General features: G+C 44.2%; 1 protein-coding gene across 1 annotated transcript in view; it reads left to right on the top strand.

Annotated features, from left to right (window-relative positions):
* RAPGEF5 (Rap guanine nucleotide exchange factor 5) overlaps positions 1 to 14,744 on the top strand; it is a 264,811-nt gene extending 250,067 nt beyond the window's left edge. The window contains exons 24-26 of the mRNA XM_049785378.1: positions 4,369 to 4,433; positions 7,805 to 7,859; positions 13,520 to 14,744. Of these exons, the coding sequence (XP_049641335.1) occupies positions 4,369 to 4,433; positions 7,805 to 7,859; positions 13,520 to 13,638 (239 nt within the window). The 3' untranslated portion in view covers positions 13,639 to 14,744. The remainder of the gene's footprint in view (positions 1 to 4,368; positions 4,434 to 7,804; positions 7,860 to 13,519) is intronic.
* Positions 14,745 to 15,807: the final 1,063 nt, after the last annotated feature.

Here is a 15,807-nt window from a genome sequence, read left to right as displayed (position 1 = left end):
TTAATAACTGCAAAACTAGCTTAAAAGATTCAATAAAATACTTTAAACTAGCAAGTGACTTTTGAATGCAAACTGGTTTCCCTCCTTTCTTGTTCCTTCTATTATGCATTGCTTTTAGCCAGAGAAATGGGACCCAGCAGATCCGCCTTCTATTTCCTGGCTGAGTTTCTTAACCTTTGTTTGGGGGTTTGGGGGAACAAAGTGACTGTGCTCAGGGCTTACTCCTGGCTCTGTGCTCAGGGATTATTCCTAGCAGGGCTTGGGGTACCACTTACAGTGCTGGGAATCAAACTCATGCCAGTCACAGGCAAGGCAATTACCAGCAAGGCAGGTACTTTTCTCCTTTGTACTATTGTTCCTGCCCCACGTTTTGGATTTCCCGTTTCCCTCACTGTACATTCTAATTAAGAAAGGGATGACTGGAAATCCTAAATGGGTGTTGGGAAGGGACTGAGCAGAGATCAAAGGTCAAAAGCTACCTAATAGCCTATGTCATGTGGGTCTTTTGGAAAAGGTTGGCTCTCCCAGTGGAGCAAATAACGGGCAGTAGATCAACTGACTCTTCATGGTCATTAGGTATCTTAGAGTGGATCCCATTGCTGCAGATTTTCAGGGGTGCTTTTTGGACTAACACTTTCTCCCCTTTCACTGCCCATTTCTTAAACATAGCCCTGTGGCAGGAGGTGTTTGCTTTATGCTCAGGTGCCTACAGATGAGCAGCACCTGTCCTACACGTGTGGGACATGCTGGACACTCTGAATCTACCTCACAGGCCTGTCACAAAAATCTTCAGATCCAGTTATAGTTTTTTTATTTGTTTGTTTGTTTTATTTTGTTTTCTCTCCTGACTCTCCCTTCCCTCAGGGAGCACTTCTGGTAGTAGTCAGGGAACCTAGATGTGGCGCTGGGAATGATACCAAACTCCGCAAAGCAAGCACCATGCCCACTGTCCACTGTACATCCTGGTTTGAGGGGCTTTGTGTTTGTTTGCGGGCCACATTTGGGAGTGCACAGGGGTTATACCTGGCTCTGTGCTCAGAAATTACTCCTGAAAGAAATTACTGAAGAAATTACTCCTGGGGGACCATATGGGAGGCAGGAATCAAACCCAGGTAGGACGTCCATATGCAAGGCAAAAAAACGCTACCTGCTGTGCTATCCCTCTCGGCCCCACACATGGCTCTTTGAGACCCTACCAGCTCCTCCTTCCTCATTGTCACATTCCTTTATACTTCCATCCCTGGTGGCCAATCACAGCAAAATCCACAGCATCTGGAAATCCTTCTCCAGGGCGAATGCACCCTCTCGCCTCTCCACCCACCTTTTCTGGTCAGGTGCACTTTCTCAACCTTCATCTACCATTTGCCTGGATTAGAGGAACATCTCCCTTATGCTGGCCAGCCCTCATTTTGCAGGCTGAGATATGGAGACTGTCTCCAGAGCTGAGGCTGCAGACCTGGGGAGCCATTGCATAGACTTGTCCATTGTAGTGAGTCAGGGAGATAGTTCTCTGCCCCTACACTGCAAACTGAAATAAAGTTCCATCTGCCTCAAATAGCTCAAATAGTCAACAAGTTGACTGAGGAGCTGGTGGAAAAGTTCGTGCCTTTCCAACCAAATGGGAGCAGAGCTACGAGGTGTGAGGGAACTGATCCCTGGGTCTGAATCTAGTCTCTGGCTCTGAGCCAGAGTTTGGGTTCGCACCTTCCCTTCACATCCTTTTTGCCATGGGGACCTCAGTCTTCTGTGAGCATTTCAAGGAATTCTTGTTCTTGGTTGCTTTTGTCAGCTGCCTTGTTCTTGAGAAGAGAGTTGGATATGAGCAGCTTTGTTGATCAACACAGGGACAAGTGTCCAGGGAGTTAAAAGATACAAGACTTTTCGGTGGTGCTTTGTGTAGGCACTGTCACACAGAGAGAGCTTAATATTATCTTTTGAAGGCAAAAATATGAAAGATCATGAAGCAAAGTTTTTCAGACAGTGGAACATTTCATTGTGTGTTATTTATTTATTTTTCTTGCTAAGGCATCCAGAAAGCATTGCAGTTCTAGAAATCTCTGCAGAAGGGCTGCCTGGATGCTGTGGGTGGACCTGGGTCTTGGAACTAGACCACACTAATGCCCCCTGGCGAGAGATCCAAGCCCTTGCAGCCCTGTTTCCAGGTGGTTTATTATTATTATTATTGTTCCATAGGGATCAGCAAAATCAACATCTTGATTAAATGCAAATGCCTTCCCATCTATTTCTAGGACTCTTAAGCTGTTCTTTTCCCTCTCTCAGTTCATGTTATTTTATTTTAACAAGATATTCCAGTCATTTCATTTTGTTTGCCCCTCAGGCTATATGCAAAACATCTTTTGTTTGCATGCTTTTCAAACTGCTTGGATTCTCCCAATGGAGGATTCCCTGATGCTCCTGACTGCCTGCTCTGAGTTTTTTTTTAAGTCCGCACCATGAAAGCTGCAACTGCTCTTGGCTGTGATGAATTCCCAGGTCTCTAGAGAAGTTCTTTTTATTGCAACCAGTAGTTTTTTTTTTGTTTTTTGTTTTTTTTTTTTTATTGGAATGTTTTCTGCCATTTTATTTTAAAAGTCTCTCCAGGGATACCTGGGGACTCAGCAGTACCACTGCCTAAAAATTTAGTGGTCAGGCCCAGCATTGCTGGGGGCCATCATAGCTACCCCCTGGTACGTGGGTGGGCTGCGGAAGAGCAGAGTCAGGGAATGAACTTGGCACCTCAAGCTTACATAGTGACATATAAAGTGTCACTTTAAATGCAGGAATTTTTAAGCCAAAGTAACTTTCTCTTTCTCTGAAAATGCACCTGCATCTTCTTTACCTATGGTATTTTTTTGTTTGTTTATTTTTGGGTCATACCCGGTGGCACTCAGGGGTTACTCCTGGCTCTGTGCTCTGAAATCGCTCCAGGCAGGCTCAGGGGACCATATGGGATGACGGGATTCAAACCAGGGTCTGTCCTGTGTTGGCTGCATGCAAGGCAAACACCCTACTTCTCTGGGCTATCGCTCTAGCCCCATATCTTATGGCAATTTTAATGGCAATGTTTGCTTTCTCCCAGTCCACCAAGACCAGAAAATTGTATGTTTTTAAGCCTGCACTTTTCTTGCTCTTTTGGATGGAATGGGAAGAGGGTGGGCTATATGTGGCTGTGCTCAGGGCTATTTACCCCATACTCTGCATTCAGGACGATATGTGGTATCCTGGATCAAACCTAGGTCTGCTGCTTACAAGGAAGACTCCTTACCTACTGTACTCTCTCTGTACTGTCTACACTTCAATCCTATATGTTTTGGGGTTGGTTTGGGTTTTTTGTGGGGGGGGGGTTCACACTTGGCAGTGCTCTGGGGTTACTCTTGGCTCTGCACTCAGAGATCATTCCTGGCAGTGTTCAGGGTACAGTATAAGATGCTAGGAATTGAACCTGGGTCAGCTGCATGCAAGGCAAAAACTTGACGTGTACCTGTACTGTTGTACTATTGCTCTGACCTATCATTCGTTTTTAATATTCCATTTGTATTTTAATACCTCATTTGTTTTTATTTAATAGAGATTGGAATTGAGAACAAAAATCTAAATTTCAGGGGTCAGAGCAGTGGCACAAGTGGTAGGGCATGTGCCTTGCACACACTGACCTGTCACGTGGCTGAAGTAGGATGTACCACAGCTGTATCCCTCGGTGTCCCATATGGTTCCCCCAAGCCAGGAATGATTTCTTAGTGCAGAACCAAAAGTAAACCCTGAGCATCACCAGGTGTGGACCAAAAACCAAAAAAAAAAGAAAAAAAAAGCAGACACATAAATATTAAAATTCAATGATGTTCGGGGCTGGAGTGATGGCACAAGCGGTAGGGCATTTGCCTTGCTATGCACTAACCTAGGATGGATCGCAGTTGGATCCTCTGGCATCCCATATGGTCCCCCAAGCCAGGAGCGATTTCTGAGCACATAGCCAGGAGAAACCTCTGAGTGTCACTGGATGTGGCCCCAAAACAAACAAACAAACAAACAAAATTCAGTGATGTTTGTTTATTATTGGTTGGTGTTTTTTTCCTGCTCAATGTTCTGGCCTATTCTAATGTTCCAGTGAAGTTCTAGAATGGGGTTAGGTCCTATTAATGAATATACAATTAAACACTGCATTGTTGTTCCAGAGCATACAGTTCCATAGATGTTCTAGCTCTTTCTCCTCTGCACACAGAAAGTACGCCCACTCAACTTGCCTTGTGAAATATATGGAATGATCCATAATGTTCTAGAAAAATCTAATGAAGTTGACTTTATCTAGGCCTCTTCGGGCCTACCTCATGATTTGTCTCTAGTGCTAAATATGTTTTCTTTTCTTTTCAGATGTCACATTCATTCATGAAGGAAATAAAACATTTTTGGATAATCTTGTCAATTTTGAAAAACTGGTATGTAAATTTTATCATTTCTCTTTATCATTTCTCTCTCTCTCTCTCTCTCTCTCACACACACACACACACACACACACACACACACACACACACACACAGCATTTAATAGCACATCATTTCCAAAGAGATCAGCAGAGACAATCAACACCCAATTTGTCTCCTGCTCACCCCTTCTCATATGGAGAAGATAAAGTTATATATATTTTTTCTTCTAGGAGAACAAAAATCTATTTAACATGTCCCCGCAACCCTCTGTGAGACTTGAATGCCAGAGGGGAAAACAAACTTCTTAGCAGAGTCAATATTTTCAAGGCTTGATTCTTAGCAAAGGACTGCAGTTTCACTTCAGCTAAAGCAAGAGTTATCTTTCACAATAATGAGCTGATAGAGCCTAAATGAATTAACCAGTGAGAAGCCAATGTCTTGTGATGGGTATTAACTTAAGCCAGCTAGCAGATAATTTGGTGTATTATCTTTATCTGGCTGATACAGACCAACACATTAAGTCGAAGGTGACAGACCTGAAATGCTTCATACTATGGCTGAGAAGATAGTTTCATTGCTCTTCTCTTGCTGCTCTAACCAAGAAATAACAAAAGCATAGGAACCTCCTTTTTCTTTGCTTCTTCAATCTTTTTGTTTTGTTTTGTTTTTTGTTTGTTTGTTTGTTTTTGTTTTTGTTTCAGGGGCCATACCTGGAGGTGCTCAGGCATTACTCCTGGCTATCTGCTCAGAAATAGCTCCTGGCAGGCACGGGGGACCATATGGGACACCAGGATTCGAACCAACCACCTTTTGGTCCTGGATCGGCTGCTTGCAAGGCAAACACCGCTGTGCTATCTCTCCGGGCCCTGCTTCTTCAATCTTAAGAGCATTTCCTTCCCCATATTTCTCATACTCCCCCTGCAAAGCATCTAAAGATGCTAAAGGAGCAGGGGCTGGAGGGGTGGCACAGCAGTAGGACGTTTGCCTTGCACATGGCTGACTCAGGATAGAAGCAGGTTCGATCTCCAACACCCCACATGGTCCCCTGAGCCAGGAGTGATTTCTGAGTGAAGAGCCAGGAGTAACTCCAGAGCGTCTCTGGGTGTGCACCCCCCCCCCCAGAATAAAAGATATAAAAATAAAAAAATAAAGATAAGGAACAGGACTCCAGTTTCAGTGCCATGCTGGATTCTGAGCTTCAAAACAGGCACATGTTTTGAAATCAATATAACACCACTCTCTAAAACAACCAGAGAGCTGGGAACAGTGGTAAAATCCAGAGAAAGAAACTGAACAGTCCATTCATAGACATAAGTCAGGCCTCTTTGCAAAGGCATTGTGAGCTTCCATGTTAATCAAATCACTGTCCTCTTTAATTTTCCACAACTGTGTGGGAATACAATAGATTTCAGCTGTATGAACAATCTCATAAGTAGGTCACAATCATGTAATATCTTCCCAGATCTGCTGGATTGGGGAGAAATTGTTTCTAGCATTTAGCAGTGTGCCTTTAGCCATAGTCTAGTAAAAGTTTGCTCTCTGTGAGAGGTGTGCTTACTGGAGACAGAACATAGATGATGACCTGCTTGGGTTGATTTGATGAGATTAAAAAAAGTAGAATGGGGGCCGGAGAGATAGCACAGTGGTAGGATGTTTGCCTTGCATGCGGCCAACCCTGGAGGGACCCAGTTCGATTCCCGGCATTCCATATGGTTCCCCAGGCCGGCCAGGGGCAATTTCTAAATGCAGAATTAGGAGGACCTCTGAGCTCTGCTGGGTGTGGCCCAAAAACCAATCAATGAATCAATCAATAAAGTTTTTTTTAAATGGAAGAATCTTGGGGGACCAGAAAGATAGTAAGATAGTAGAGTAGGTAAGGTCTTACATATGAGTGATAACTTTAATTCCCCTTACCATATATAGCCCTCTAATCCCCATTAAGAGTAACTGCTGGGCATAGAACCAGAAATAAGCCCTGATCAATACCAAGTATGGCCCCAAAGCAAATAATAATAAAGAAAGTTGGTTCTTCCATGGGTACTATTCTAAGGAATTTGATAAAATAAATAAATAAAGTAAGGAGTATTACAGAATCTCTCATAGGACTAGAATATGGCAACAGTCTTGGAGATATCTTGGCAACTTATTTGAGAAACCACAGTCAGACATGGTTTCGTCTTAAACACTCTAATAGCTTCACTCTAGAAACCTCAGCATATTAGAGGCAAGAAACAATCAGAGGGATGCCAGCAGAAGGTGCCAGGAAGTGCCGGGAAGTGCCACATACTGAGGCAAGATTCTTGTCTGGAGACCAGAGGGAATGCCAAAGAAAGAACTCAAAAGTAGAAGGCAGAAGACTAGGAGAGAATATAATAATATACAGTAAACAGTCTCTGTACAGATAGCAATGTCTTAGAGGGTGTGTCTTTCATGGATATCATGCTCACTGTCATCATATTAAGATACTCAGCTCTGGTATTGGAGAGATAGCATGGAGGTAAGCCTTGCATGCAGAAGGTCAGTGTTTCGAATCCTGGCATCCCATGTGGTCCCCGAGCCTGCCAGGAGCAATTTCTGAACATAGAGCCAGGAGGAACCCCTGAGTGCTGCCGGGTGTGACCCAAAAACAAAACAAAACAAAAAAAAAAAAACAAATAAAAAAAAATCAAACAAAAAAGATACTCAGCTCTTTGAGCTCACAAAAGCTCCAGTTCTACAAATAGTTGGGACTTTTTCCCATGAATTATGAGGGGTGCTGAACACACAAAGCTTTGGGGGTCTGTGGTCTAGAAAGTTACACAGTTATTGCAGTACAAAATCAATGTCTAGTGTACAAACAGTGGGGGCCACAGTCTTCCTAGGGAAGAAAGCCTCTCGAAAAGATAGTCTGCCACCTGAAGAGTGCTTTGTGTCCTAAAGTGTATCCCAAAACAAGTATATGCAGGAGAGGTACAACAGGGATGGGGTCACTGTCCCTCACCCCAGGCTCAGAAGCTGTACACCTGCACTGATGATCCACTGTTTCTGCAGTCAAGAACTAAACTTTTTTTTTAATTATTGAAACCATTGTGATTTACAAGTCCTTCATCGTTGTATTTCAGGCTTATATAGTGAATTAGGGCCACACCCTTAGCCGCCTGGTCTACCAGTGTCACAGGTCCATTTTGTGTTTAGCTTGTTATATTTTGGGTCTCTTGATTGTGTTATCATTGACTTTGGCTTAAGTATAAACTAAAAAGTTTTGTCATCTAAACACTCAGTATGCTCATTTAAAGGTAGGCCTCGAGCCAGATAGAACACTTCCGGTTCTTCCCTGTTCAGTTGACCATGCCCTCGCCCCAATTGGGCCCCTCCCTTGATGTGTTTCCTGTTCTTCCTTCCAGCATATGATCGCAGATACTGTCCGAACCCTGAGACATTGCCGGGCCAACCAATTTGGTGAGTCATTGAAGTCTAGTACGGAATGAAGTGTACACTCTCTGTTAATCAAGTCTGTGTTTACAGAAACACTGGTACTGTGGTATGGACACTTTCTATATATCCTACATCCAACTTCCCCAATTCTTGTTATCTTAGTATGGCATAATTGTTATAATAAATGAATCAGTGTAGTGAATTGAACTCTAGAAAGTTTTGCTCACTTGACTGGTCTTGATAAAACCAAAACAAACCTTTCCTCCACCCTATCTCTCAACTGGTGAGCCAGTTAGGCTCTGAATGTCTGTGGGATTTGATAGCTTGTTTGTGGAAGTGCTGTTTGTTTCTTTTTGAGGAGGTTGTCTCCATGGAGTACCCAGGGTCTACTCCTTTCTCAGAGTTTAGGAAACTAGCTGGGGATCAAGTTTGCAAGGCAAATAATCCAGCCTTTCCTGTCTATCCTGAGTAGGTCCCCTCCTTCCCTGCTCATCAGGATCCTTCCTGGTAAAGAAACTTCAATTATGAAAAGTACCCTAAAAGGAATCAGCCTTTTCCCAAATAACAACTTTCACCTTTCACTGAACAAGGATTTTCCCGTCCAACTTTTGCAAACTCCCCATGGGGAATGTTGTGTGTAGTAATATCCTTTCCAAACTTCAGGCATCCTTTAGACCACTTTCAATGGTGTTACAATATTGAAGAAGGAAGGAAATCACTTTGGCTCAGATTAAGGAGCTCTCACTTGGGGAGGGGGGACATCCTGACATTAGCTTCTGGGCAAATGGAACCCAGTAACCCTCTGGATGCAGCACAAAAACCTCAAACTGCAGAGGTGAATTTACTCAGATCTTTGCTCTCGGAAAATGAGTCTATTGGATTCTCCGAAGCCACTCTCAGGCCCCGAGTAAAGTCTGAAGCACAGCCAGGTTGTTTTCTCAAAACCTCACAAGTAACTCCCAAACTTAAAATGACACTCACTTAGGAAGTAAGCAGGGATACTGGAAAGCTAATCTGGGGTGAAGAACTTTCGGGGTAGGAGCCTGGCATTACTGCTCATGCACACAGCCTGTAGGACCCTCTTATGAGTAAATAGCATATTAGATTTGCCTTTAAAAAAATCCAGAGACCTAGAGAGAGATAGCATTGGGGGTAAGATTCTTGCTTCACATACAGCTAACTCAGGTTCAATCCTGATACTATAGGTGTAAGACCTGAGCACAGTCCATAATGGCTCCAAAGCAAAAACAGAATAGCAAAAAAATATTTTTTTTAAATAGAATGACAAAAAAAAAGAAGGAAGGAAGGAAGGAAGGAAGGAAGGAAGGAAGGAAGGAAGGAAGGAAGGAAGGAAGGAAGGAAGGAAGGAAGGAAGGAAGGAAGGAAGGAAGGAAGGAAGGAAGAAGAAAGAAAGAAAGAAAGAAAGAAAGAAAGAAGAAAGAAAGAAAAGAAAGAAAGAAAGAAAGAAAGAAAGAAAGAAAGAAAGAAAGAGAAAGAAAGAAAGAAAGAAAGAAAGAAAGAAAGAAAATCCTCTTGGGATTCCTTTGGTTAGCCAAAACAGGTATTCATAGACAGCATTTTTAAGAGCTAGATAGTTTAACTCAAACTTTGAGAAAATGAAGAATACCTTTATTTCATACCTTCTCTGGCTGGGATATGGTCCATACTCTTATTTTGCTTTGTAGATTCTCTCTGAACAAAAATTAATAAAAAATTGGGGCCAGAGAGATGGCATGGAGGTAAAGCGTTTGCTTCGCATGCAGAAGGATGGTGGTTTGAATCCCAGCATCCCGTATGGTCCTCTGAGTCTGCCAGGAGCCATTTCTGAGCACAGAGCCAGGAGTAGCCCCTTAGCGCTGCTGGGTGTGGCCCAAAAAACCAAAATAAATAAATAAATAAAAATAAATTAAAAAAATAAAAAGCAGGGCCCGGAGAGATAGCACAGCAGTGTTTCCTTGCAAGCAGCCGATCCAGGACCTAAAGTGGTTGGTTCGAATCCCGGTGTCCCATATGGTCCCCCGTGCCTGCCAGGAGCTATTTCTGAGCAGACAACCAGGAGTAACCCCTGAGCACTGCCGGGTGTGGCCCAAAAACCAAAAAAATAATAAATAAATAAATAAATAAAAAGCATAATTCAATCATTCTAAACTAAAGTGACACTAAGTAAAGTTGTTTTTCTTTTCTTTTCCTTTTATTGGTTTTTGAGTGATGCTCAGGATTGATTCCTGGCTCTGAACTCAGCAATTATGCCTGAAGGTGCTCAGGGACCATATGGAATGCTGGGGATGAAACCTGTGTTAGTTGTGTGCAAGGCAAGCACCCTACCCACTAGACTATCTCTATAGCCCCAGTAAAGCATTTTGAAGTAATGTCCTCATTGGAAAACTTATTGTTTTGGGGAAACTTTTTATTTTTCAACAATTCAGGAGTTTATATTGGAGAAAATGTCAGACTGGGGATCTAGTACAGAGACAAAGATGTTTGCTTACATGCAGCTGACCTGGCTTCTATACCTGACACTATATAGGGCCCACCTGAGCACCACCAGAAATAATCCCTAAGTGCAGAGACATGAGTAAGCCATGAGCACGTGGGTGTGGCCCAATTCCATCCTTTTGCCCAACTGCTATTAAAAAAAAAAAAAGCTTCATTTCTTTTCTTTCTTTCTTTTTTTTTTTTTTTTTTTTTTTTGGTTTTTGGTTTTTGGGTCACACCCAGCAGTGCTCAGGGGGGTTACTCCTGGCTATATGCTCAGAAATCACTCCTGGCAGGCTCAGGGGACCATATGGGATACCGGGATTCGAACCTATGACCTTCTGCATGAAAGGCATGCTATCTCTCTGGCCCCAAAAAGCTCCATTTCTAATAATGATAATAAGTCCCATTTCCTAAAGAAAATGGTGCTAACTATGTGGTGTTTGATCCTAAGGATATTTTTCCCTTTCTGCTGGTTTGGAAAGTAATATTGCCACTTACAACAAAGCAACTAAAATCTGAATTGGTTGGGTATAAAGTTTCTGCTAGAACAGAGCATTAGAAACATAGGACTCAAAGTTCTAAAAATAGTCTCACATCATTCATAGCACCTGGTACATGTCTGTGCAATTCTCCACTTATGTACAATACATTTATGATGTGAATATTGTTGTGGAGACTCATCTTGGAATTCAGTTGATCAGAAGTCATCTGGGTCCTATTACTTTGATCTTCCTTTGCCTCCCAAGTATTTTTGTGTTCTCAGCTCATTCTGAGGCATCGCTCTCACATGTCAAGGGATTTTGGTTGCTAGACCATGAAAGGATGGCCAGGAGAGTTATGCTTAATTGGCTCACTTTAAATGTCTTTTCACCTGAAAGTAAGTCTTCATAGCACCAAGCAAAAGAGAAGTTTCAAAACCGCTCACATCACCTGGGCTTCTGTACTTACAGGACTTTAAAAATTGCCTTGGGGACTGAGTAATCTAAACTCACCTTGCTTTATATAGGCATGGTAAAGCAACATCAGCATTTGGAATAAAATGAGATAAATAAGATCCTCTTCAGAGAGATCCCTGGAGCCAAAGTTATAGCACAGCAGGTCGGGCATTTGCCTTGTATGCAACCAACTTGGATTGATTCCCAGCATCCTATATGTTCCTCCCAGGAGTGATTTCTCAGCTTATAACCAGGAATAACCCCCAACTGACGATAGGTGTGGTAAAAGAGAAATAAAAAAGATGATCTCAATGTGACTGGAGCAGTAATATACTCGGTATAAGGTGCTTGCTTGCCATTCAGATGGCCCAGGTTTATTCCCAGCACTTTCATGAGCCATGCCAGGAGTGATTTCTGTCTCTGGAGCAAGAATAAGGCCTGAGCAGTTATGTGTAGCCCCCAAAATAAAAACAGAAAGAAAAAATAAGAGTGATCCCTGAGCACAGAGCCAAGAGTAAGCTCTGAGAATAACAGGGTATGACCCAAAAAATCCAAATAATAATAATAATAGTGAGGAAATAGAGGAAAAGGATGAAGGAATCATTCTGTTGGGGGGACCACACCTTGCTTAGCTTTTTACTCAGAGAGTCACTCCTGGCAGTTCTCAGGGGACCATATGGGGTACCAAGGATCAAAACTAAGTTGGCCACTGTACTATGGTTTCATCCGTTGAAAGAATAATTCTGCTTGTCAAGCCTCTCTGAAATTACAAAGTGCCTCACAGTGTCATTGTAATTGGAGATATTCATCCTGCCATCTATTTTTAGTCTGGAAAAGTCATTATCAGGGAATCTTTATAGCATTTGTTTTCTAAGCCAATACATACTAAGTCAAAGGCAGTCTATACATTTTAGGGGTCACTTGCAAAGTAGTAGAATGATTGAAAGCTCTACTTCCTTGTTGAGATCCACAACAAACCACTGCTACCTATAAATTTTCAATTATTTTCTTATCAAGTACAATTGTTGGACCAGAGCAATAGTACAGCAGATAGGACATTTGCCTTGCACACAGCCGACCCACAGGTTCAATCCCCAGCACCTCATATGTTCCCTGAGACCACCAGGAGTGACCCTGAGCACAGGACTAAAACTAAGCCTTGAATACTTCCAGGTGTGTCCCTAAATCCAGAATTTAAAAAAATACTAAAAAAAAAAATACATTAATCAGAAGAGGGGAAAATCCATTTGATGTTGTTGTTGTTGTTTGTGCCAAGAGGAAAGAAACATACTATTTTAAAACACTTAGCTTCCAACATGCTCCTTCCTTTGAATCCATCTGAATCTCAGCCTCTCACTGCAATTCTCCACATGAAATTTATTGAAGCAGGGGGTGCTGATTTGACCCAAGATCTAGCCACAGCTCTCTAGTTCCTTATCTGACTCCCACCATTGTTCCAGTTAGTGCACAGAGCCCCTAGGCCTGAGAGGTTTCTGGGTTTTGGTTAGGTTTGGTGTGAGTTTGTTTTGGGTTTGGGTTTGGGTTTTGGGCAAACCCGACAGCACTCAGGAAATTACTCCTGTTCTGCACTCAGAAATCTCTCTCGGCAGGCTTGGGAAACCATCAGGGATGCCGGGAATCAAACCTGGGTCTGTCCCCAGTTGGCCTCATGCAAAGCAAATGCCCTACCACTGTGCTATGCTCTGGCCTGAGTTTTGTTTTCTGTTTGTTTGTTTGTTTGTTTGCATCCTTTGATGTTCAAGGGTTACTTCTGGCTCTGCACTCAGGAGTTACTCCTAGTGGTGTCTTGCGGGACCATATAGGATGCCCATGATCAAACCCAGGTTTGCTGTGTGCAAGCACCACACCGCTCTGGCAGGGCTTTCAAATATTAAATCCCCAAAACTGCCACATTTTGTTGCTTTGGTTTTGGTTTAGCATTGCTCAGCACTTAACCCCTGGCTCTGCAATCACTCCTATTGGTGCGAGGGACCATATGGGGTGCTGGAGATTGAATCCAGTTTGACTGCCTGCATGGTAGCTTCCTATTCACTATACTATGGATCTGGCCCCAACTGCTTTAAGTAAACCAACAGAAAGAGCCCTCCCCCCCCCCAATGATCTCCTAGACCACTACCATCCCTCCTACCATTTCAGGCTCCCTCACTCCCTGGGGAAACTCAAGTTCCAAGAAACTCAGTTCCACACTCACAAGGGGTTTCCCTGGTCTTTGGTCTCACAAGACTAACTTTTCTTCCTCCCCAAACACAGGAGGTGACATGTCCCTGAAAGAGCACCAGGAGCTGAAATCCTACGTGCATCACCTGTACGTGATTGATAGCCAGCAGGCCCTGTTCGAGCTCTCGCACAGGATGGAGCCCCGCGTGTGAAGCTGCCTGCCCCTGCCTGCCCACCTACCCGTCCTCATGCTGCAGCACTTTGAGCGCCAAGAAGGTTCAAGGCCCACTGACCGTGCCCCCATGTTCGAGAAGCTGCTGAGTTTTATCAGCACATCACAAGCCAGCTGGGGGAGGCGATGCTGGCAAGCAGAAGTGGGTACAGCCCCCCACAGCTCTCACGACCGAAGGGCCCAAGACTCCAAACATCCTCTCAAGTGGAGAGCCCCTGTTTCTCAGGATCAAGGCTCCCATGCAGGCTGAGGTGCCCGGAATTAGAGCAGAGATCAAGGCCTTCATCAGTGTGTGCATAAAAAATGGAAGTTTTCCATGGCCTGGTGGCGAACTGCTGCAGATATGGGCTGTCAGAGAAAGGCTTTGCTTGTACATCTCTGTTGACGCAAACTGCGGGCCTCTTGTGTCTCAGGAGGAGCAGCAGGTGGGACTTTGTTCCCTTTCCCCCCAAACATCAAGACCTGCACCCCTTTGCATCTACAATCGCGTCTCCATGTATGCTTGCAGATGAAATTGTTGCTGTACCACCAATGTGTAGCTCTCGGCCAGCTCAACAAAGTCGCTTTGCCTATAGAGGATAATAGTCAACTGGAAAAAAATGACTGGACTTGCTAGGGATTTTCTCGACCTGTGCCTGCAGGCACCCCTTCTCATCCTGGAACACCAGGGAAGAGCCCAGTGCTAAACTTGTTGGCACCGGTCACCGTTCACAGACATGGTGGTTGGTCACCAGTCAGAGCTGGGGCCAGGTGGTACCAGTTACGCTGTGGGCCATAGTCCAGCTCATCATCCACAGGACAGGATGGTCCCCATCAGCTCAGGGAGGTTCTGTGGGATCTAATACGGGGAGCATCAAGCACCTCCTCCAAAAGAGCAGAGTGTTCAGATTACGGCGGGACAGCTCAGCCTTCAGCAATGAGTAGAACCAGCACGTAGCCAAGTGTCTGGTTTATGTTGCACACTTAGAAGTCCTGCCTCTCCCAAGACAGGGAAACTTTTATAATTTGTCTTTTATGCCCACTCTCCCACCTCAAATCCTCATTTGAAAAAAAAAAATGCTGGGGCTGGAGCAGTAGTATAGCAGGTAGGGCCTCTCTGCCGTGCATGTGGCCAACCTAGGTTTGATTACCAGCATCTCACATGGTTCCCCAAACACCACCAGGGAGTAATTCCTGAGCACAAATCAGGGACTAACCCTGAGGGCTGTGGATGTGGCTCCAAAATTTTAAAACACACACACACACACACACACACACACACACACACCACACACACACACACACACACTTTATTTTATAGGTTGAGGTGCCCACCTAGAATTAGAACTACTTGCTCTTCCCAAGGATTAGTAAGCAAATGTCTCTCAACTCAGATGAACAGAAAAGTATGTGGACTGCATTCTTGGAACCAGGTCTGCCCACAGAAAATATTATGGCTAAAATGTCAGGGCCCCACTGTATGCATAAAGATCCCTTCGTCCTCTGAATGTGGGGACTCCGTGCCCTGCCACCATGACACCTGTGAATCTCCAAGCTGCCACTGGGAGTCACCCAATTTCTGTCTAGTGTGCGCCTATTTTTGAGCTGGGTTGTGTCTTTCTGGCCCTCTGTGGCTATGCTGGGTCTCTGGGATCATGCAGTTTGAGGAAGACAATAGATAGAAACTGAGGAAGAACCTCTTCAGTCTGACCCAGTATGTAAAAACATCAGACCTGAAGTTTTAACAAGGTTTTCTAGAAAGATCCCATCTGCCCCACACTGAGGAGATGGGAGGGCGCACAGGAGGCAGAAGAGGGAAAACGGAATCCCTATTCATAGGCTGAGCTCTCCCATCCATGGCCACAGTCTATGCTTTGCTCTTTGCGTGGGGAACTTCAAGAACACCTGCTGCTGAGACTCCACATCAGATGCTCATGCATCCAAGTGGGACACCCAGTCTGCCATGCCCATAGGGCCTAAGGGCCACTGGCGAAGAAGGTCACCCTGCATTGTCTTGCCCCTCTGGCCCTGTCCACACAGTCACCAGGGCAGCCAAGGAAAGCAAGGCAGGTTGGGTTTGCATTGGCCCTTCCAGCTCTGCCTTCTGAAGGTCAGAATCCCCACATCATTGAAAGGTAACACGGTCTCCAGAGTCCCCCCAGGCATCCAG

Source organism: Suncus etruscus, chromosome 13, assembly GCF_024139225.1.
Source record: "Suncus etruscus isolate mSunEtr1 chromosome 13, mSunEtr1.pri.cur, whole genome shotgun sequence".
NCBI lineage: Eukaryota > Metazoa > Chordata > Mammalia > Eulipotyphla > Soricidae > Suncus > Suncus etruscus.
This window is presented reverse-complemented; position numbering and strand designations above follow the sequence as displayed.